Raw genomic sequence first — 24,830 nt, forward strand, 5'->3', positions numbered from 1 at the left:
AATGTAATTGGAAATATATAATTTGGGAAGGTTTGTGTTGTCTTAAATTTTTGTAATAAATGATGACATATTTTATTAAGGTTCTGAGTTCTAAAAACAAGGGTCTTTGCAACGGTTTGTCAAAGCAGTGATTGATGTACAACTGAATATATGGGGTATGGTATATAATGGACTGTTACAGTAAAATTCATCTAATTATATCAACATTTTTTGTGTTTTCTTTTTCATGAGATGTTTATTAATTGATTAAAAGCAATTTTACTTGCATTTCTTAGATAAATTTTAAAGGCAGGAGCTAGCTTAATATTAGTAAAACAATCAAATAATACAAATTTATATTTAATGGTTACATGTATAATATCAATAAAAAAACAAAACAATCCACTTCGGTGGCATAACAGTATTTTATGAACTCTCTCTCTCAGATATATTTAATACTCCATTTTCCCACTGAGTAAAACAATTATATATCTTCATACAGGATATAAATTGTCTTTGATATAACAATAAACCAACAACAAACAAAATAAAACAATCGAAAAATAAAACAGAGTAAAATAGCATAATACTAACAAAATGGTGCCAAATATATGCAAGTGACATTTAACAATCCGCATTCGCGAGTTCTTGTGTTGTTTTAACCAGACCAACAATTAAAACAATTGTTAAAACACACACTGTGCCTATAGTAGTACACTGAAAAAACATTTGTGTCCCTAGTTTGATATTATTTTTTAAACGTCATTCCCAACAAAAAATGATTGCGTTTTCACATATCTAAAAATATGTGATAATAGAAACCTTACATGATAGTGTTAGTACTAAATTATATATGACCCTTTTTTATATATAACTTGATTATATTAAAATAGCCACGATCAAGCATGTATACAATGTATGTGATATATACTATAATAAAATTACACGGTTAACCGACTTTGAGGGATTTTCAGATAATAAAAAACGTTTAACAGAAGATTTATTAAAAAATAAAAGATTCCTAATTAAATATACATTAAACCAACACATAAAGATATGAATATTATATACATATTTACTCTTTCGCTAGATACAACGCAAGATAATTGAATTTAACCATTTAAGCCATTTTCAAACACGTATTTTAGATAAAGAATGTTTACATGTACTTGAGACAATGTGTGGCGACGATCAGGAGAACAGCTGCATTGGTTAGGGGCCTTTGAACAACATTCACCCCTGAAAAAAGGGAAATGTATATTTTGCATGTGTTATGATAAACATGTATTAATATGTGATGCTGATGACAACAACTTTGATCGGAATTCTTTCCTTTAATTGTATCAAAAGAAAACTCGTAACAAAAATCAGCTATTTTTGTTTGTTAAATATGATTGCGTCTTTATTCTAATGCTACTGTGTTTTACGGATATAATATAAAGAAGATATTTATTCATAGAGCATTTGGTCAGTTATTCTCAAAAGTTTATATATGCCTCCAATATAAGACTAGAGTATAATGCGAACAAGCTCAACATCTAAGCGATTAGTACAAACAAAGAAAGCATACCGCTGCTCCTGTAGGTTTCTTTCGCTGGAGTTGTGCTTTTTATGTTTCCATGTGGTGTTTCAAAGCGTTTTCTGGTCGACGTGGCGATACTCTGTATTGTTGGATTACTTTTAGTTGTTGTAATTTTGACAAGGAGTGTTTGGTTATTAGTTGTCGTGCCTCTTTGGGATGTTACAGGCATATGTGTCGTTGTTATGATATCTTGTGACGTTGTCGGTGACTGTGTTGTTGTTGCTATGATATTTTGTGACGTTGTCGGGGACTGTGTTGTTGTTGTGATGATATCATGTGACGTTGTCAGGGACTGTGTTTTTGTTGTTGAAATATCCTGAGAAGTTGTCAAGGACTTTGTTGTTATGATATTTTGTGGCGTTGTCGGGGACTGTGTTGTTGTTGTTATTGGAGCGTTTTGTGAGGTTGCTGAGCTTTCGGGGGATGTTGTTAAGCTTTCTTTTGAGTTACTTGTGGGCGTTGTTGAAGTTATCAATGGTGTTGTGCTGAAATGCTGTGTTGTTAAATTTTGCAGCAGTGTTGTTGTGATTCCAGGTGGCGTCATACTTTGTACAGGGATATCATAAATCGCGCCATCTAATATACACTGCAGTTCTTCACCAGGAGTGTACGTTATATTGCACTCTATTCCATTTGGTATCCCTGTAACATTCATTGTGTTATACTATTAATGACCAGTGCTGTTGTATTCGTTGTTGTTAACATTTGATTGTTATAAAATTACGTATGGTTTAGCAATTTTGACATCAGTAGATTTGAAAGATTGTTATGGTAATTTTGTTTTAAAAATAACAAACTGTAGTTTCCAAATTTTTTTCCCGAAAAATTTACGAATTCAAATGTACCTTAATTTCTTAAATAAACGCCGTTTTAGTCTAATATTCTTTGAAAACAAAAGAGAATTTGTGAAGCGTCTACACTCTAATTTTATTTTCTGATTATTATTTCATACTTGCGCAGCCGTTACAGCTGTATCTTGAGCATGCGCCGTAGTCGTTTCCCCCTTTTACTTTAATTCGTATTGTTGAACTGGTGTAATTGAATGATGAATGCTGACATCTAGCGTTGATGAAAGATTCATTATGAAAGGTCACATTTACAGTGAATTCTGAAACTAGAGAATTGCATTTTATGAGAACCCTGTCATAGATGATTTTTTTTTTACTGAATATTTCAGTCTGTAATCTATAGTACAATCTCTAATACACCATAAATTATCAAGACCATATGAAATTCCCATGAACTATTTATGATTTTGACTACATGTATTGTCTTCATTTCCGTATCAATAACATGCCTCTGTTACAACTTTTTATTTTTTAATTTAATCTCAAAATAACCAGAGTGGTAAATGATCCCAACTTATCAATAAAATAATATGTTATTATATTATAACCTTAGAAATAAATAGCAATTTAAAAAATGCTGTTTATTATTCAGCGGAAGACCCTTCTTTTATTCTATTGTTTCTTTTTCACTTTTCTTTATTATTCTTTTTTTTTCTTACCGATTTTGTGCAGACGATATCTCGGAGATTACTGGATCGATTTCGCTCAAAATTTCAATATTAACGTGTTTTTATCTAAAGCTGATAATTTTCTTTTTTATTTTTAAAAATACACTTCCGGTCAGAAGTTATCGTCCGTTTAAGATTTTAAAAAGTCAATTTTGTCTGTCACGTTTCTCAAAAACGAGTAAAGATAAAAGGCTGAAATTTTCAGAAATGATAGATCTACTGTTTTTCTGGTGCACCTTGGTCAAATGAATGTCCGCCGTCACTTCCGGTCGCAACCGGACGCAAATTTGGAAAATTGAATTTTTCGACTTTTTTATTTTTTAATATTATTTTTTGAAATTTTAACACCTTATAGTGACTCTTTTACTGATTCAGGATATGTAATTTGTTTTAAAATCGATCAAGGCATTCTCGAGAAATTAAGCGTCAAAGTTCTGAAGCGAGAGTCCGAGTAGCTCAGTCGATAGAGTCGTGGACATGGCCCAGGCGACCCGGGTTCAAGCCTCGAGTGCTGCAAATTTGTTTTTACTTTTTTTCGTTTAGATCTTCGGTTCTTTCTTTGAATCGATAAGTTTGATCTAATCTATTCAAAAATCGGACGGAAGACCCACTCGTTGCTCGCAACGAGATCGTGTCTAGTTACTTATATTTACGTTTGAAAAAGAAAAATCGTCCAGAACGAACTGAAGTTTATTGTGACGTTATGAAGAAGTTCATACAGAATTGAACGTTTTGGCTGTTCAAAAGGTTCATAGACGGACGCAAATTTGCAAATGTAAATATACAGATATAACACAAAAAATATAAGAGGAACTTACTTATTGTGATAATAAGAACAACTTTAAAACAGCGCACGAGTATTTGTCAATATACAATGAAGTATCGAAAATTGTACATAAAATATACAATACCATCTATTGGTTTTAGGGTTGATATCAATGCGGATCCTCCTGACGTTTGCGTTCCTGGTAAAGTAGTCATCACGGTATTTCGTTTTGATGTTGAAAAAATACTAGATGACGTAAGCATGACATTTGGTGACGTTTTAATTTCACTCGGGGAGGTTGTCGTAATAATTGGCGACGTCGATGAAATATCAGGCGTTGATGGTGTTATATTTCTTGATGTTAGTGAGTTTTGTGACTCTGTTGTCCTAAAAATATGTTCAGTTGTTAAGTCTGTAAGCCCGGTTGTTAAACTCTGTTCTGTTGATAATCTCGCAGGCGAAGTAAATGTTTGTGTTGTTGAGCTTTCCCGTATTTTTGATGTCATACTTGTGGTCAAAGAAGAGTGATATTCTGAAATCGCCGTGGTCCTCTCTGATGTTGTTGTGGTCCCTGGTAAGGTTGTTTGGGTAACTTGATTTGCTGGGATGCTTATGTTGTAGACTGTACCATCAAATATGCACTGTAATATCTTACCAGGAGTATATGGCACTATGCATTGTATACCTTCTGGTAACCCTAAAACAGTGTATGTAAACAATGCTGGGAAGTTTAAACACCACTTTTAGATCTATATATTTCACTGAAGACATATTATTCTACAACAAAAATCTCTGAAAACTAAGAAGAGCAGTATAGTCCATGAACATGATTAAAACGGACTGGTAGTGCGAGTTATTTGACTGTTATAAATGTAATTCGTTATATTCGTTGACAACGCAGTATGTTGAAAACCAACGGAAAACAAACATTGCTGAAATAACAGCGTCAATTCATTAAAAGCGTGTTCACTAGTAGCGTGTTTTACAGTATATATGAAGTAAAATATGCTTTTACACAAAACATATTTCTTTAACTATCAAATACATGTATAATATCATTTACAATAAACTCCTTTGTGTTGAACAGTTTTTTTAAATAGATAGGTCGTTAGTTGTAAAATTGATGATAACTAAAATGACGGACTGTTTTTCAAACTTTAGTTTTTGCAAGTTGAGATCGAGTCGGCAAAAGTTTTAAACAACAGTTTAGCATTTAAGTCAAGTCATATAAACTGGTTTTTTTTTTATGAAAAGGATAAAACCCTTAGAAAAATTATTCCTTCTTACTTTGGATACATATCGGAAAACTATATCTGTTGTTTCCACTGTGTTTGTTTTTCAATTAAGTAACAAAATGTTCTTACTTTTACAACCGTTACACATGGTTTTGAAACATGACCCGTAGTCGTCCCCTCCCTCTGATTTGATTCTGATCACAGAGCTGGAATAGTTGAACGAAGTATGTTGACAATTAATGATGACAGAAGTATCGTTGAAGAAGGACGACTGTACATTAAATTCTGAAACTGAAAAAAAATATCAAATTTAGGCGTTTTAAAACAAAAAAAACTATGACAATAATCAAGTTTAAAATTATACTTTATAAGGAGTCAACAAATCGTAAGGAATGTATATGTACGAACATTTCTCTCAATTTCATAGGTTTATAATTAAAAGTTCAGTGACATAATTTGAATCATCAAGTTCATACACAGCTAATTGTGCCACATACGTTTCACAAATGTTTGAACTTAACACATGTGCAACATACGTTAAACATATGTAACACACATGTGAAGTCAAACCATACGTTACACATATGTTGAGAAACGCATGGTTAACATACGTGTGATAACATACGTTCATCATCACATATGTTTAACATACGTAAGATTTTACATATGTTAAACGTATGTGAACCATATGTTTTACATATGTAGATCTCAACCACATGTTACACATATGTTAATAAACACATGGTTAACATGAGTTCTAAAAACCATATGTTACACGTGCGTTAATAATATATGTTTTACATATGTGTGAAAGCATGCATTTGAATAACTTGACATAAAAATTATCTGTATGCGCGGATCAAAGGGGGGGGGGGCTGTGCCCGGAGGGGTCCCAACCCCTCGGAAAATGAAGTTAATGAAATTTACACAGTAAAATTATTGCAGATATGCCTCTGACCCCCCCCCCCCCCCTCCTCGGGCAAACACAATTATCCTTCGGACCCCCCCCCCCCCGGAAGAAATTTTCTGGATCCGCGCATGATCTGCATGTTGCTTTATCATTCATGTCTCTGAAATGAATGCATGTGAACATGCATGTATGAAAAAAGCCTTGCTATTGTGCATGTTTATTGGTTTAAACTTTATATGTAGTTATGCATAAATAAAGTTGTTTCACAGAAGCCAAGTGTCTTCTTATAATTAATTCGATAACGAATCCGGAATTAATACGAAATCGGTTTTAGTTTTGTCGATGACAAAATATACGTCACATTTTTACGTCACGGAGGCAGAAGATCGAACTGCACTGCAGGATGAATTTAGCAGAGGTAATGATTGTCAAGCATTCGTTTTTATTTACTTGCATTTGAAAATTATATCGTACAATTACCAATGGCAAAAGAGTAAACATGTAGCACGGAGCTGTAACTGTGTTCTCCGGGAAAATTTGGGTTGAATTAATGACGATAAAAATGATGTTTCCCCGGAGAGCTCCTACTAAGCTATTTGGTTTAGTTAATTAAGAAGAATCGATACTTATTGAAAACTATAAAATATATGTCGATCTTGGATAAGACGCATTTGAAAAAACTGAAATATTGAAAGAAGAGAAAAACTAAAGCAAAGCCTTTTCAAAGTAACGAGTAGGTCTTCCATTGCAACTAAGTGAAATGATTACAGAATTTTCTCTATTAAGTTGTATTCTTATTGCATGGTAATTGAAACATTTTTATAGGCATGCATTGGCTGCTTGACATATCCCTGGAAGAGGACATAAACTAGCTATAGCACAGTCAATGACAGATGTCTCTTTGAATTGCTAAAACCATAATGTAAATACACATACCATTGCATTTCACAATTTAAACATCTTTTAAGGGTCATCTGTTGCATGAAACCTACATTTGTATTTCTTAGAAAGTAAGTGTAAAATTTTGATATATCTATTTATCTAATGCATGTATTATATTGTGTAGCAAATGGATATAATACAGAAGTTTCAAAGATCTGTTTTGATGTAGCCTGAAGATTTTGTAATGAATGATCCAGGATTGAAAAGTTCTTCGCGGAGTTCAAAGACAATTGCAATGTGGTTGCTAATTTAGTAACAGATTAAGGTAATTCAATTTAGATAAGGATTAATACAGGCATGTATCCAGTCACCCCCCCCCCCCACCAACCCCATCCCCCCCCCCCATTTTTTTGTTGCAGAATGTGTAAGTGTACTTTAGAAATCATTTCACCCTAATGATTCAAGCGTATTTGCATAGAAAAATATTTACCTGTATACGTTGTTTTCCCCTTACATGTATAAATTATATTTTTATCATGTATTTAAAAAACTCTAATGATTGTATGTACTTAAGATTGTATTAATATTTTAGAAAAAAGTTTGAACAAGCATTGTCATGGGAAAACAGTAAAAAGGAAGAAGTTGGAGGTGGACAAAAATCAGGATGAAGATACTAGAGGTAAAAAATTATTTTGTCAAATTAATATTTGTGATTGACCTTCTATTTTGCCCCCCCCCCTCTCTCTCTCTCTCACTCTCTCTGAGAGCTTGCAAATAAAAGACAAAATTATTATCAATTGTAAACTTTCTTCATGTTGTATTTGCAATAAAATCTAAATGGATCCTGTTATTCTTTAACACTATTGTTAAATAAAAACGCAACTGAGGCATTTGTAAATTTTACTTTATCATAAAATGAAATTTAATGTTAAATTCTACATATTTTTTTTCAGAAACTATTAAAGCACAGAAAAATGACAACAAAATAAATCTTAATGTAATCATTCAAGGAATTAAATTCATTTTTAATCTCAAACCTGTCTTTTTTCTGTAACTCTAATTTTAGATTAACAAGTAGCTGGAAATGCAAAATGGATGTTTCCAAACTTCAAGTGAAGTTACTGGGTAATAAATTGAAGTGATTTAAGCAGCAAGATATCAAGAATGAACTGAAAAATTAAAAAATGTTCAAGTAATTTAATTTTAAGCAATTTACATGTCACACGTATGTAATTCATATGAAAAACGTACGTTTGATCCACATACGTAAAACGTATGGAATGTATTGCGTAGTCTAACACACGTGTAACATATTTTTCACATAAGTTCATTAACGTACGTTAAACACACGTGGTACTTAAATCACGTTAAACAAACGTGAGGTCACATACGTATCACACATGTTTGACGTATGTGGCACACTTTGCTGTGTATCCCCAGTTAAATGTGATTTATCTAAATGTTTTAGTTAAAATGCTGTTCATCGGAAGCAAGGCTTTGTTAAACGAAATGTTTTAAACAATGAAATTGCTATCCTTGTTTTCCTTCTAGTGCCAAAATCAAATGAGTCACAGTCGTAAACATATATAATGTCATTTTAAATAAACAATTCCCCTTTTGTAAGTAGCAAACATATATAAACTATCCTTCGCATATTGGGCATTTACTCATTAAATCATCAATCACAAACAAAAAGTTGTATTTCGCTGTGCCAAAAAAAATATCATAGTTTAGGCATTTCTAAATTTAAAAGGAAATCACACACACACACACACATATATATATATATATATATATATATATATATATATATATATATATATATATACACACAAATGTATATTCTATATAATATAAATGGCATTTATTTGTATTGATTATCCTAACAACCATTTGCCGTTGCCAATCATTTATTGACATTTTCATTAAGGTCATAAGTTAAATATAGTATCACCAACTTGTGCAAATGCCATGTCTTATAAATTTTTTTACCTTAAATATGTACAATTTTCTTTCTTTTTAAAGATCCTTATAAATGAATGATTTCTTCTAAATATTCAGCAGAATCATGAAACTATTATACATATATACATATTATACATATATTTGTATATTAGTCGTAAAGGATAAAACATTGTGATTTATAATCTGAAAGTGATATAACATCGTCATGCTGTTTTGAAGATGCTTTTAGTGTCGGCAAAGCGTCTGACAGCGACCAAATTTTGTAAGTTGCTATAAACAATAATATTTCTGCCTAGTAGAAAAACATCAACAGTTACTGCTTGAATTTTGCAACAAGCGTTATAAATTCAATCCCCATTTCTTCAATGCGAAGCAAAGTAGTTCATGGAAATTCATGCGCATTATATTTGTCCAAAATGCATAGATTTGTTTTTAAAACACGTAATTAATTAGAATTAATTAATTAATTAATTAGAAAACTAAAAAGACAATTCTCTCGAAATTAAAAATAAAACAAACAAAAGAACTAACACTTTTGACAAATCTTGCCTCTTTGTGTAACTATTTGGTATAGCGGAAGCTTTTACTTTGACGCTGTTTGGTTTTTGTGTTTACTTTTGAAGTAGTGCTATTCATAGTAACATTGGCGATTTGCCTGCCTACAGCCAGGACTCTGTTTTCAGCAGAGCCCATCTAATAAAAAAAATCAATGTTTTACTAAGCTAACAAGAGGCATATGGGCCACATCGCTCTCCTGGACAAGTTCCTTGTAACATTCTATTTCATGGCATATGCTATCTATTTTAAACTTTGAAACCCCTTTATGGGGCCTAAGTATTGGTCGGTGTTTTAAAGTTAGCTTTAACAATTTCTTAGGATGCTTACATAGTAATCTCTTAAACTGTAGCTTTGTAGTTCTCGAAACAAAATTAAACATTATCAATGATATATCCTTATTTTTATGTTAAATTTGAAACCCTCTTTGGTCCCCAGTATTAGCCCAGTGGTCACAGCTTGAGTGATTTTGAATATACATTATTTAAAGTTGCGTGCATAGTAATCTCACTAATTGAAGCATTATACTTCCTGAGAAGAATACTTTTTAAAAAAATTCCTTTTACATATATTAAAAAAAAATTCAACCCCATCGCCGGCCCAATTTTTGTCCGAAGGCCACGATTGTTTCACTTTATAAACAAGGTTTTGTGTAAACATTGGCATTTCTGGTGCAGAAATTCTGGAGAAGAAATTTTTTAAACATTTTTATGTGTAAATCTATATTAAACTTTGAACCCTATCCTGAGCCCCAATTTTCGTCTGTGTGTTACGATTTTTTTTTTTTTTTTTTTTTTTTTTTTTTTTTTATAATTTATTGTTTTAGTTCCATACATACTAGTACTAATGTTGACATTATTAAATTCAGTTTTTATAAATTTTATACACATGCATACTCACTCACACACAAGTATAATTACATACATTTTTCAATATTAGTGGTAAATGGTTACTTTGCTTCCAAAAAAAGAGAAAAAACCAAAAAAAAATAAAAAACCAAAAAATAAATAACAAATAATAATACGAATAGTAATAATCATAATATCATAAACTAATCTAAAATGTTTTTCCATGTAAGCCACAATTTTTCAAAATTGCGCAGCTTTTGATTTTGGATAGCAGCATATCTTTCTACATGGTATTTTATTCTTAAATGACTGAGTAATCCAAGAAAATTTGGCATTTTGTTTTGCATTAAGGATATAAAAATATAATGTTTAACATATAGAATTATGAAGTTTATAACCCTGTTATTGTTTGACAATGGTAGATCACCGAGAATAACATTCGAAACATTGAAACCAACTCTTTCAGAGGTTTTTCTGTATATATGAAGACTTAAATCACTCCAGAGTGTTTGTACTTTATCACAAGCAATGAAAACATGTATTATTGTTTCAACATTTTCCATACAAAAACCACAACAATCAGAAGTTTTAATGTTAATTTTCTTAAGGTATTTTCCAACAGGAACAATTCTATGTAAGATTCGAAATTGTAACCACTGGGCAGAAGAATCACTAGTGGTTTTATAACAAATTTTAAAAACATCTTGCACTGATATTGTGTCTACTCCATATGGCCTAAGCTCTGCCTCCCACTTGCTGATTGAGGTTGGAATAGCCTCATTTTTATTCAAGAAATTATAAAAGATTTTTGAGCATTTTTCAGAAGATATGAGAGGTTCAAAAAATAAAGGTACATATGGATTAGGAAGTCTTTTGAAAGAAGACCTATCTATTGATTTCAAATATTTTGAAATAGCTGTAACAATGCTATTGTATTGCATCACACAACTATCAGATAGATTGTATGTGTTTTTAAGAACTCCAAAGTCTAAAAGATTACAATCATCATCAAAAAAATCTTGCACAACCTTTATTCCCTTTTCATACCAGGATTTAAAAAAAACTGGTTTGTTGTTAACTTTTATATTAGAGTTATACCACACTGGAATATAATGAAATTTGTTTTTAAAGTGCGGAGAGTAAGTAAAAGATTTCATATAACATGACCAAGCAATCAAAACATCTTTCCAAAAGGCGTTATTTTCTTTTAACAAACAATCAAACACAAAACTATCTCCAAAATCATACAATTTCTGTAAAATATCATCTCCATTGAGAGCATAGAAAATATCCATCCATGGTTTATGTGAGCAAGTTAACCTTTTAATCCATGTACATTTAAGTGATGTAATAAAACTTCTAACATCTACCATTTTCATACCACCTGACAAGTAGTCTTGTGTTATAAGAGACCTTTTAACTTTGTCTGTTTTGGATTTCCATAGAAACTCAAAAAAGGCTTTGCATATAAATGCTACAATCTCCTTTTTGGGAGTAGGAAGCGATATAAATAAATGATTTAGTTTTGGAATTAACAAACTCTTAATGACAGTGACACGACCAATTGGAGTAAGAATTCTTCTTTTCCATTGTTCCATAAGTGCAATGATTTTTGGAATTACGGTGTTACGATTTTACAATTAAGAAACTCTATAACACTATATATACACTTTTTGTGTAAATAGTAGCATTTCTGGTGCAGTGGTTCTTAAGAAGAAGATTTTTAAAGACACACTGCATTCACTGTTATATTCACTGTTTCGCGATTACCTCCCTTTTAAAAAGTGTTATGCCCTTTATTTTAACGATTTAAAATCCCTTTTTCATAGGAATACTGTGTATCAAGTTTAGTCGAATTTGGCTCAGTGGTTTTAGAGAAGAAGTTAAAAAAATGTAAAAAGTTTATAGACGGAAAGACGGACGGACGGACAACAAGTGATCAGAAAAGCTCACTTTTACCTTAGGTTCAGGTGAGCTAAAACATTACAAGATCTTTCCGTGGTCAATGAAAGCAGCTGTTATTGGTTTTTTATTATATATGCATGCAATACGATTCATAAATATTAAAATTTGAACCTGTTTAACGTTTTCTTTCATTTCTTAAAAGTTGCTGTCTATAAAAAGTATGAATTGGTTTGAATCAGAGATATAAGGATTTTTTTTGTAAACAATGCAGGAGTCATTGGCTTTGAAATGAATCTGAATGGCAATTTTTATCTACCATATACATGTTTACTCATTATGAAAAAAAAATTTCTTATACAAATATGCTTTCAATATGCCTTGAGAAGATGGTGTGTTATTTCTAAATCTTCATCACAAAATAAATTTATCTTCGAATAACGTCAAGCATATTTGGTGTAGTTGAAATTAAACCTAGTATCCAATACATTACTAGATTCGTTGTACTTTCCGGTCACAAAACCATCATCATAACACTTCCACATAATGTCACTGAACCTCGAACATGTCAAAAGATTATTCGCGTAAGGGCCATTTACACTTGCTACCAGAGACAGTTCAACAAATGCACAACCATTTAATTTGCATCCAAGACATTACTGTATCTCTACTTCGTTTAGATGACATAATCCTCGATCGAAGTCATTTTTGTTGATTATCGTGATTGTTGCACCGTAGATAACGACAAATAAAAAAAAAATCAACAAACATGATAAGCTAGAGTATTGTAATTAAATACCTGATCTTAAAGACAGTCTTAATTCACATACATTGTATATTACATTTTAAAAATGAAATTTAAAAAAACAACAACATTTTTTACAAAAAACAATAACCCATACCCCAAATATTTAGCTGTTCTCAGGTAGGTGCATGCACTTCAGTGCTTGCTTCATAAACATTATTATCATTCCAAAGGCAAACAAAAAATAGTTTGAATTATCCGTACTTTTTACAGTTTGATAACAAAAGTATTATTCTTACCATCTCTTGGAGCTGTTGTTATAGTTTTCGTTGATTGTATTGACGTTGATTCAAAATGTGGCGCACTGGTTGTACTTTCAACGTTTTCTCGTGACGTCGATGAACTTTCTATGTCGTCCTGTGACGTAGAAATCTCTCCAGGTCCTGTGCTCTCTGTTGTTAAATGGTCTTTGGAAAACGTAGCTTGGCTATTATCTATTAACGTCAAATTAAACGTTTCAACAATTGTGCCTTCCGATGATGTTTTTGTAAATAAGGTGTATGCTGTTGATCCCTCACTTGACGTAAGAAGTCTATGTGACGTTGTTGATGAGCTATCTGTAGAAGACAATACGCTTTTTTCTGACACTGTTGTGTTTTCTGATGCCGTTGTTACCGTTTGTGAAGAAGACACGTTTCGTGGCGTTGTTGTTGGAATTTCTGGCTGCGTTGTTGGTAGACTTATGTTATAGATTGCACCGTCCAACACACACTGGTATATACTTTCAGGGTCATACAATACATAACATTGTATACCATCTCGTAATCCTGTAATACGAATAGGAACATACAAGGATAGTTACAGTCAGTTTAAGCATATCTTTTACTACATACAGCATAGCATAGTATTGCATTGCATTTAAATATTATAGCATTGAAATCCCATACAATAGCATTTGAGTCTCATACCATAGCATGCAATCTCATAGCATCACATTCGTCATAGCATATTATACAACATGATTTAAAAAAAAAAATGTTCACATTGCAGATACCAAACTTTGGCTTCTCGTCATTTTACTTCGAAATATGTGGAACTCTTCTGTGTATGAAAGTGTTTTGTTCGAATCTCGTACCATACCATAGCATATCATAGCATACCATATCATTAGGTCCTTTATGTCAATTTCTTATTGCATAGCATACAAATCTTATAGCATTGCATTTAAATGTCACAGCATATCATTAAAATCGCATACTAGTACCATAGCATAGCATGGCATTGTAAAATATATGCATGAAATGACTGTATGTGTATTTACAAAGGCCGAATTAAGACTTTTTTAAATAGAAAACACGACTTATATAATAAAGTTTTCAGTGTGTTATAAAAAGAATACCGTTGACTTTTTCATTCTGTTTTTGGCTTTCGCATTTTCAGAATAACATCTAATCTGTCACTTAACTGTGATATAAAACTATCAGTCTGTATCTGTTTACCTTTGTATATCATAATATTTGTTGGAGTTATGAAAGAATATGAACTTGGAAAATGTCTTTTGTGTTTACATCTATATTTCTATATTTTTTTGATATGTTTCGTACTTTTGCAACTATTACAGCTGATTTTGGAACATGCCCCAAGGTCGTTGCCTCCCTTTAATTTGATTCTGATCGGAGAGCTGGAGTCGTTGAATGACGTATGCTGACAAATGATGACAAATGAAGTGGCATTGTAGAAGGTAGCATTAACTGTAAATCCTGAAACTGAACAGTTTACAACAAATAAAGGTTAATATACCTTGTGTTGGTACATAACTTGAACACGTTTTTCAAATGTGATTTTTCTTCTTGAAAAATCTAATTTTGCTTTCTATTTCAAAACATTTATTATATCAGCTTTAAAATAAGTAAAAATGAATCGTTATTTAGTTCAACAACCTTACCCAGTACATAGACTAGACCAAAATATTGAATGATTGAGCATTAAACTTGGTTCATATCTCGTTGTTCAAGCAAGCAATAGTTGAATTAAAAAATACCAATCTTGATTAGTAATGCTGTTGAATATCATATAATTTATATGTAAACAAGCAACAAAGAGTTTTTTAAACTTACAACATGGTATAAGATGAATATGCTTCGATTCTTGGTTTCCATCACATGAAGATGTCAGCCTTACATAATATCCTGCATGGATCGTGAAATTGAATTTAAAATTTATATCTAATATACCACTAGATGAATTGAGTTTCCCTGTCATAATATCAAATCTGGGACAATTCCACGTGCTGTCATTAGACCTCATGCAGGTCAAGATGGTGTTTGGGTTGGTTTCATATTTGCTTGTCACTATAGCCACAGTAATGGTGGCAGAGAAAGGTATGCCGCAGTTAATGTACAACTGAATGTTGACGTCCTGTTTATGGCAGAATCCTTGATCGATTATGTTCTGATTGATTATCGTAATTGCTCCTTCAGCATAAAAAAAAATTATAATGAAATAAAATCATTGACAAAAACTTATGAAAAGGTTACTTATTCGAGTGTTTATATTAATTGAAATATTTCAAATCAAGTTTATATTCTATAGGTACTTTAGAACAATTTAGACTGGAAAAAATACACCTAGGACTGTTTTATTTTATTTATCGAAGACGATAATGAAAATAAATTTATACCATTTGATGAAGCGTTTGTTGGCTTTACAGTCGTTTCTAAATACTCAGTTGTCGTTTCTTCGTTAACTCTTCTGCTTCCGATTGTTTCCACAGAGATTTTTGAATCTTCTGTGGACGTGACGATTCTTTGTTCTGTTGGCAAACTATTCGTAGACTCTGTTGTCATATTTAAGGATCCTGTCAAGTTATCTGTTGATGTAATACTATTAGAGGTTGATTGACCTTCTGTGAACATAGCGATATCTTGTTCAGTTGACAAACTTATCGGATACTCTGTTGTTATATTTGAGGATCCTGGCAAGTTATCTGTTGATTTTATACTTTTAGAGGTTGATGGACCTTCTGAGAAAGAAACGGTATCTTGTTCAGTTAACAAACTATTCGGATACTCTGTTGTTATATTTAAGGATCCTGGCAAGTTATCTGTTGTTATTATACTTTTAGAGGTTGATGAACCTTTTGTCAACGGTGTTGTTACATTCTGTTCACGTGACATGGAAGAATTTTCAACCGTTGTCGTGATTATTTTACTAGATGTCGCTGAGCTTTCTGGTATGGTTGTCACATTTTGCAAATTTGTTGACTTTTCGGTTGACGTAACTCTACCTATATCTAAATTTTTAGTTGATGTTGTTGGTAATTCGATTTCTGGTGACGTATATGAGGTGTCTTGTGTCATGTATGTGGTATCTTTTGAGGTGCCTTGCAGCGTTGTACTTATAGTTTCTGTTGTTTCTGAAGTTAAGGCTGTTGTTGCAATATCTGGAGCCCTAATATTGTAGACTGCCCCATCTAATATACACTGTATTGCTTTTCCTGGAATATACGGCACCATGCATTGTATGCCATCTGGGAGCCCTATAACAACACAAATAATTCGTTTTGTATTGCTTATAAATGTACCCATATCATAGATAAAGTAAATGTTTAACATGTGGCAATACGTGTTATTATTCAGGTTTTCTACATATTTTATAATAAAACAGAAATAAAATAGGGCAAAAAGTCTTTTAATGTTTTAAGCAATATAATTTGGTATACACATTTCAATTACCCTCTAGGTATCATATTTGATGATATATAATATATAATATAAACCACATTTGATGGTACATAGTGCATTAATTGTTTTTTATTTATTTGCAAGTAAACATAAACAAATAGATACCAAAAGTATTGTTTAACCTGATTACTGCAGATTTGCGTTCATACTACATCCCTTCGACATATAGAGTTAAATTTTGCTAGTTTCCTACCTGTATTTATAAGGAGTCTGAAGGGGCCAAAGCTGTGATGTTGTAAACAGCTTCATTTTTTTGTTTCAACACTTCTTTTATAAAATCTTTATTTAACTGTGTTTACATGTCAGTGCACTCGCAATGCTCTCTAAAATCGATTCATATATTACATACTCGGTGACTGGTGACTGGCCTTACATGGCTGACCAATTCAACCTAATTGATCTTTCATAGCTGATTGTATAAGTTAAATGTATATATTTAAATGAAGCAGCTAACATGAGTAAGTTCATCAGAGGAAATTTAGTGTTTGTGATTGTTTTTACACCTTTTATACCTGTATACACCAAAACACTTTTCTTAAATAATTGTTGTTAAAACTAAACTGTGTTCTTACTTTTGCATCCGAAGCAGCTCATTTTTGAGCAAGCGCCAAATTCTGTTCCGTCTTCAATCTTTATTCTTATTGGGGAATTGGAATAATTGAAGGACGAATGCTGACAACTAACAGTAATGAGAGACTCATTATAGAAGCTGGCGTTTGTTGTAAATTCTGAAACTAAAAAATATCAATATAACAAAGCATGAAAGAACAACTGAACAATTGCGGATATATGTTTTGCTTATATTCTTACAGTCATTTGGTCAAATACTGTATCCAAAGTGTTAAACCAAGAAATGTTACAATTTACTACTGAATTTTTTGAACATATGTTCTACTTTCTACTTGTGAGAAACTATAAACAACATCGTATGTTTACACATACAGCCAACTGTGTAGCTTCCAATATTATATATCTTAAAATAATGTAAGAGTCAATATTATCCAATGAAATATTACTTACAGCAAGGTTTCAGTAGGATTTGTTGATTTTCTTGACTGCCGTTTCGTTCACGTATTATCCTTAAGTAACGGCCACCATGAATTGAATGATTGAATATAAATCCTATCTCTAGTGTATCACTAGTTGTATTGTAGGTTTCTGTCATAGAGCCAGAACAAATCCATTGAGGTGTCACACAGAATAACTGATAGGCCCCATTGGGGTCGTTTTCACCTGCCACTATTGTAACTGCAATATAGTCTGGAACACCGGATCCACAATAAACGCAGAATGTTACGTTAAGTTTTTGTTCATGACAGAAACCATGGTCATCGATGTTTCCTTTAATTATTGAGATTGCTGCCAGAAAGAGAAAAACAATTATAAAAGAAATTGCATATTTATTTTGACCTTGATATTAGCGCATCTTCTAAACGTTAAAGTGTTATAATTCCGAATTATTATTTGTAAGCACCTAGTTAAGATATGAGTAGTTTTGTATGTAGCTAGTTTGGAGTTTAAAAAAAACACCTTAGAACTTAATATAACCTTAAAAATCACATTGTATTGAAGGTAAAATAGTAAAAAAAATGATCAATGTTTTTCGTTTGGTGCCGCATAACGTAAAAAAAAAAATAAAACTCAACATATGTACATATATTTTATAACTGTAACAACTACACTAATCACTGGTATGCAATTATATCACTCAGAAGATCGAGTAACATATATTAAATCATTGCCAGCAAAACCATACATATGTCCTGAAAGCAGATATGAAAGCGAGAAACACGTTCAATATCAGGAACAAGAGAACGGTTGTTAATGTAACAGCAAACCGGTTTTTTGTGTAAAAAGTATCTATGATCCATTTGTCTACCCTGATCTGATAAACACTACATATCAAGATATATATAGGGTACCGTAAGTTCAACAGGTGGCATTTTTGGAAATACATTCAGTAATCAAAATAGAAAAAAAAGAAATGTGCACATCTTAGATATAAATATAGTTGATCAGAAAAACAACAACTTCGTGTCTTAAGAAATGTAGGATGAGTCATCAGTAAAAAGAAGTACTCTATATGCAAAATATTGCGAAAAATATAACTAAGTTGGAGTGGTGTTATTACTCTTTATACCCGCACTTTCTAAAAAAAAGTTCGGGTATAGTGTTGTTACCCTGCTCGTGGGTCCGTCTGCCACATTTTATTTTCTCAAACCGCTCTTGCATCTTATAAACCAGCAAACTCAACTCTGGGAGTTTGATTTGGGGTGTAGTGTTGTTTTGTAAAAAGGTTTCAAAAATTCTTTTCTGGTGGTCAAATAATTGTTACAATGACGTTTTGTCGCAAAAAATCTTCTTTTTCGAACCCCTCCAACAATATTCAACAATAGACAAATCATCTAGCGGAATATGTTTTGTGATATCTTATAGATGCGCAATAAGGTTTCGGAAATTTCAATTTTGCCCAGGGGTCATTTGGTAGCTGAAAAATTGCTTCCTATTTTTGTTTCCAAAAACTTTGGTTACAAAAACGTCAACATATTTTGCAGTAGCAAAATGATCTTCTAGAATATGATTTGAGGTGTCATTCTTCAGTGTGATCATGTTTCAGAATTGGTTTTTTTTTATAACGGGGATCGATGGGCAACAAAATTTTTTTTATTGCATAACAAATGTTCCTAAAACTCCTCTTTTACCTTTTGGAGCATCATTGTCATCTTTAGGAATAAGATTGGGGCTGTCGTGTAATTGTGGAAAGTTTTAAAAAATCTCAATGTCATCCAGGGAGTCAAATAATAGCAGAAAATTGACGTTTACCACTCCTAAAAAACCATAGATTCCAGAACTCCTCTGATGATTTAATGAATAGACACACCACAACTTGGGATATAATAAGGGCTGTTCTATGGATATGCAATTAGGTTTTAAAAATTTAAATTTCATCTAGGGAGTCAAAATAAAAGCAGAAAAAACGTCGTTTATTACTCAAATAAAAATAGATCTCAGAACTCCTTTTGATTTAATAAATAGACACATGATATCTAGTGATATAAATGGGTCTGTCCTATAGATAAGCAATCAGGTTTTAGAAATTTTAAATTTTATCCACATAGTCAAATAATAGCACATACTTGACGTGTATATCTCCAAAACAAAACCTAGATTCTAGGACTCCTCTTATGATTTAATGTATAGACTCATTATCTTGGGATATGGAACGGACAGTCCTAAAGATGTGCAAAAAGGTTTTGAAAAATTTAATTTATTCTTGGTAGTCAAAAAGTAGCAGAAAATTAACATTTATCCTAGGCACGGATATGGAGGGAGGGGGGGGGGGGGGTCAGGGAAGGGTAGTCAAGATATCCTCTCCGAAATTCAAAATGGAAAGTTACATGACATTTTGTATCAAAATATACTGAATTCCAAATTCAGAGTGTGGGGGGGGGGGATCCGGAGGGGGTGGATGGGGGTTATTTAAAGACAACTCCTGGGGGTCATGAACTTAGATGAGATAAGATAAGATGTTTATTTGGTACTTAAAGGCCGTTGCCCACTGTGCCTCTAGGCATCATATTTATATGCAACATAAACATGTTATATATATAATGCATATACATAGAGAATTTGTAAAAATACTGTATGTTTTAACATAGATTGTCATAGAGTTAGCTTTTTTTGTCTTATTGACAGACCTTTTTTTATAAAAATTGCTGTTAAAAAGATGATCAATACAAATTGGAATATATTTTCTTTCTGATGGACAGTGAAATAAAATGAAAGAATTTCTTTTTAAGTCTTCTAACATTGGACAGTGAAATAGAAAATGTACTTCATTTTCAATTTGTCTTAAATTACAAAGTTGACATAATCTATCCGCACTATCAATTCCCTCAATTCTATCCTCTTCAATACGTAATTTATGTAAGGAACACCTGAGAGAGGCTAATGCCTGTTTTAAGGGGTAGCTTAGAAAGGACTAAAACAATAAAATGGACAAGATGAAATCCCATTCAATTTTTACAAGTATTCCAACAAAGAAGTAGGAAACCTACTAAGGAAACTTTTTAACCAAATATTTAATTCAGGACAGTTTCCAGAGTTTTGGTTCAAAAGTGTGATTATTTCTCTCTTTAAAAAAGGAGACAGAGAAGACCCTATTAACTATAGGAGAATCTTACTATTTGATTCCTTTAGCAAAATATTCACAACAGTTCTGAAAAAGAGACTCAATTTATGGTCTGAGACCATAGGTCGTATTCCCGAGGAACAAGTAGGATTTTGTCATGGATATTCCACAACTGACAATATTTGTGTTTTACAATCTATAGTGCAGAAATACATTACAGAAAAACGAGGGAAGATCTTTTGTGTCTTTATAGACTTCTCCAAAGCATTTGACTCTATCGATCGTAAAAAACTATTTTATTGTCTTATCAATAAAGGTATACGTGGTAAGATGATCACAATATTACAGTCTATTTATCACCGTGTGTTAAGTTGTGTTAAAATTGGATACAAAATTACTGAATATTTTACATGTAATGTCGGTGTTCGTCAAGGATGTCTTTTAAGCCCATGGCTTTTCTCGATGTACATAAATGAATTTACTGAGATGTTACGTAACTCTCAGTGTGAAGGAATCCATATTACAGAACAAATATCGCATATAACAGCCCTCCTGTTTGCTGACGATCTTCTTATGATATCAGACACTGTAAATGGACTACAAAAGAAACTAAACGTACTACAAATAGACAAATCAAAAGTAGTGGTTTTCAAGAGAGGTGGAGTAATTGCAGGCAAAGAACAACGGATGTTCAACGGGAAGCCTATGGATGTTGAGTCTTACTACAAGTAACTTGGTACCACATTTTCCTGTCGACTGAAATGCTGTAAGTCACTGGCACTACAGGCACGAAAAGCATTACATATGTTAAAACATTCTTTGAAAATCCTGAATAACCGTGATCCCAAGGTGTGTTTTAAACGTTTTGACAGTATTATCGTTCCTATTCTAACATATGGAGCAGAAGTCTGGTGAACTGATATCAACGAAGAGATTGAAGCTGTGCAGAATAAATTTTGCAAATGGATATTGTGAATAAGCAAAAAAGCCACCAATATAATGGCTAGAAGAGAATGTGGAAGACTACCCCTTTATGTTATATACATGGATAAAACCAGTGAAATACTGGCTGAAAATACAAAAAATGGAAACTTCAAGATATCCAAGACAATGTTTCGAGATGATTTATAATTTGGATTTGTGCAGCAATCGTTCAACTCCGAACTGGGTATCTATATTGAAATCAGTCTTAAATAACTACGGCTTTGGGGTCATGTACTTTGATGCATCATAATGACATTAGAAACAAGAATATATATGGTTTGTTGGTGGGAATCTCAACAGTTTTCAAAATATTTGTTATTTTCCTGTTTCATGGGGTCAGAACAATCCCATTGCGTCATGACCTATATTATATTTGATGCATTAAAATATGTTAAGAAAAAAAGATATCTTCCTTCCTATTATAACTCATATAAGTCTCTACTCTTACTAATACACACAATTAAAACAAAATGTCAAAGGGTCAATATGGGGTCAACTCAACAGTGTAAGTCTGACAAATGAAAATTTAACGTTTCCAATTAAAATGACAGAAACTGTACATGTGTACAAAAGCAAGAGGATAAGCAGCGATAAGTTTATTTAAATATAAAAAGATGATGATACAGTATGCTAGCAAAGGGAGATTACTTATTTAGAAAGTGAAAGTAAAACTTACTTATATCAATGTCTCATAATGTTGTGTTACTACATGTATAAACTGTTTTGCTTACCACTATTTGTCAAAATCATTATGAAATCCAATAAGATCACACTAAGAATCCCTTTAGCTGATCATCACAAACAAAACGTTTATGCATGTAAATAAATCCTATTCTGCTTATAAAAACACATACCGGTATGTACATCACGTGAAAGCAATCTCATCGAAAAGTTGGGTAAAACTAGTACATGAACCACCTAATGCGAATGAATGATAATCCAATTCAAGCACAATAATGAATTCCTTTAGCTGATCTTAACTAATCCTTTTCTGTATATGGAAAACACATACATGTATGTAAAACTGTATGTATACACGTGAAACCACCTAATCGAAGAGCTGGGTAAAATTATTACCCGTTAATGAGATCTGCAAACCTGTGTTTGGTACGTAACAAAGACAAAGATCAGTTATTTGTAACATGCATGTACTTTTATGACCTATTTTTCAAAACCCTTGCACTATTTTATTAGGTAAATAACAGCATTATAAGGTGGTGCAGGACACCTGTATATTGCGATGTATACTTCCTATTGAGATAATAAAGTATAGATATTAATTAAATATTTATCCCCCAAATAATGTTACCTAACATTGAAGTGCAATGGGTTAGAGCTTTTACATGTCTGTTAGAGCATTGGGGGTATTTTTGGTAATTACTATTGATATAAATAAATTTCCATGGGGGGGGGGGGGTCTTGACCCCTCACTCCTACCCCTTCTTTTAATCTGTGCACACGATGATGTACTTGTAGGCACACAGAAGCAAATCTAAAACCGACAACCGCCACGGGGAGGGGGCATAATTTGATTTTTAATTTTGTTTGTAATAATAATATAGACCATTATACTTTCTATGACATTAGTTGTTAAGATTATTGATTAACTGATAATTCACTGCAAATAGTTCAACCCCAAATTGCAGATAAAGTGCTGCTCATATTATATTAAATATATTACCGGAGATTGCATGTGGCCTTCATTTTTAATTAAACTGATACATAACAGTGTTATTTAGGGGCAAACACTGGGTGCGGGTATTACTGTCTAATGACAGCATCTAGTTTCAAATTGTCGAAAATCAAATTCTAGGTAATATGATTGATGTACATGTGTATTAATGTGCAAAAAACCCCAACTTCCTTGAAACTTGCAGGAGGAGTTAATGTACAATAGAGGTACCCCTTTGGCAGTTGCCCGCGATTTTGTCAATTTCAATAACTGGTTTATTTCCTTTAAAAACCCCTTTTTAAAAGTGTACCGAAAACATTTAAAAAGCTATTCATTGACCGATTGAGTAATCTCGCAAAGGACACGAAAAATTGGCATTGTATACAATACATTTGTTTCGATTTCTTTCAAATTATTCTTCAGATCCCAATAATTTTCATAGCTTGGTATGCGAACGGTACACAAATCGAATATATCTCTTTCTAGCTAGATACTATTTTATATAAACAAATATTTTAATCATTAACTAGATGGTTTTTTTTTATTTTCAATAGATATACAGGTATAATATATATCAGCTAATATGCTTTTACACCTACCTACTGCATTTGAATAAATATAGATGATATTTCTTTTCTTTGATTGTGACTTGAATTAGTTAATAATTAAAAAAAACACCCTGTTTAAAGAAAAGGAAAGGTAATAAAATCGATATAAATCTATAGCTCATAAGTTTTACGCTATCAAACAATATTGTCAGAGTATCCGTGGTTCTAGAATTTCCGTTGATTGTGAAAGTACATAAAGGTCATACGTCATACAGAAAACATATAAAAGTATGAGATTTATTAATTATTATATTATCAAATCTTATTAAAACATGTAATGTAAACAATGTGAACTGTATGTACGTGTATATGTAAATGTTTAATTTCTAAAATTGTCATGGACAAAGAAAATGATACTGCACATTAAAAATGTTATAATTATAAAAACAATAATTATCAAAAATAAAACAAAACTATTACCTTGTGAAAACAGAAAGAATCTTAGAATTACAAGAGCATGCATCGGAGATTCAGCTTTCCGTAATATTTGGTTTCATCCGTACATCAAATTCTTCCCGGATGTAGAGTTTCTACATGATTACACACAGGTATGCAACGACTAAAAATAGGTAAACATATGTATACCACAAGTCACAATGTTGAACGGTCTTTCCTGATTAATTTCCACAAAAAAGGCGTGCCCGATTCACTTCGATATTTCCTGTCAAATTATTATTCAGCACTGCAGATACAAAATGTAAACATTTAGATAAAACAAGCCTGTTGAATAGATTAACCTATTATCCAAAAACATTTAGTCACCTAGCATTTCTCTACCCTCTGCTGCCCTTTAGGTATGCTGGGTA

General features: G+C 32.1%; 1 protein-coding gene across 1 annotated transcript; it reads right to left on the bottom strand.

The window, feature by feature from the left end:
* Nucleotides 1-2,487: 2,487 nt before the first annotated feature.
* On the bottom strand, nucleotides 2,488-24,830 carry LOC128171331 (mucin-3A-like). Its single transcript, XM_052837102.1, has 10 exons — nucleotides 24,610-24,830; nucleotides 17,649-17,987; nucleotides 17,201-17,362; nucleotides 15,566-16,423; nucleotides 15,003-15,359; nucleotides 14,490-14,651; nucleotides 13,185-13,712; nucleotides 5,208-5,369; nucleotides 3,989-4,540; nucleotides 2,488-2,675 (listed from the first exon to the last, which is right to left on the bottom strand). The coding sequence occupies exons 2-10, from the start codon at nucleotides 17,791-17,793 to the stop codon at nucleotides 2,503-2,505; spliced, it is 3,099 nt and encodes a 1,032-aa protein (XP_052693062.1). The 5' UTR covers nucleotides 17,794-17,987; nucleotides 24,610-24,830; the 3' UTR covers nucleotides 2,488-2,502.

Source organism: Crassostrea angulata, chromosome 2, assembly GCF_025612915.1.
Source record: "Crassostrea angulata isolate pt1a10 chromosome 2, ASM2561291v2, whole genome shotgun sequence".
NCBI classification, from domain to species: Eukaryota; Metazoa; Mollusca; class Bivalvia; order Ostreida; family Ostreidae; genus Magallana; species Magallana angulata.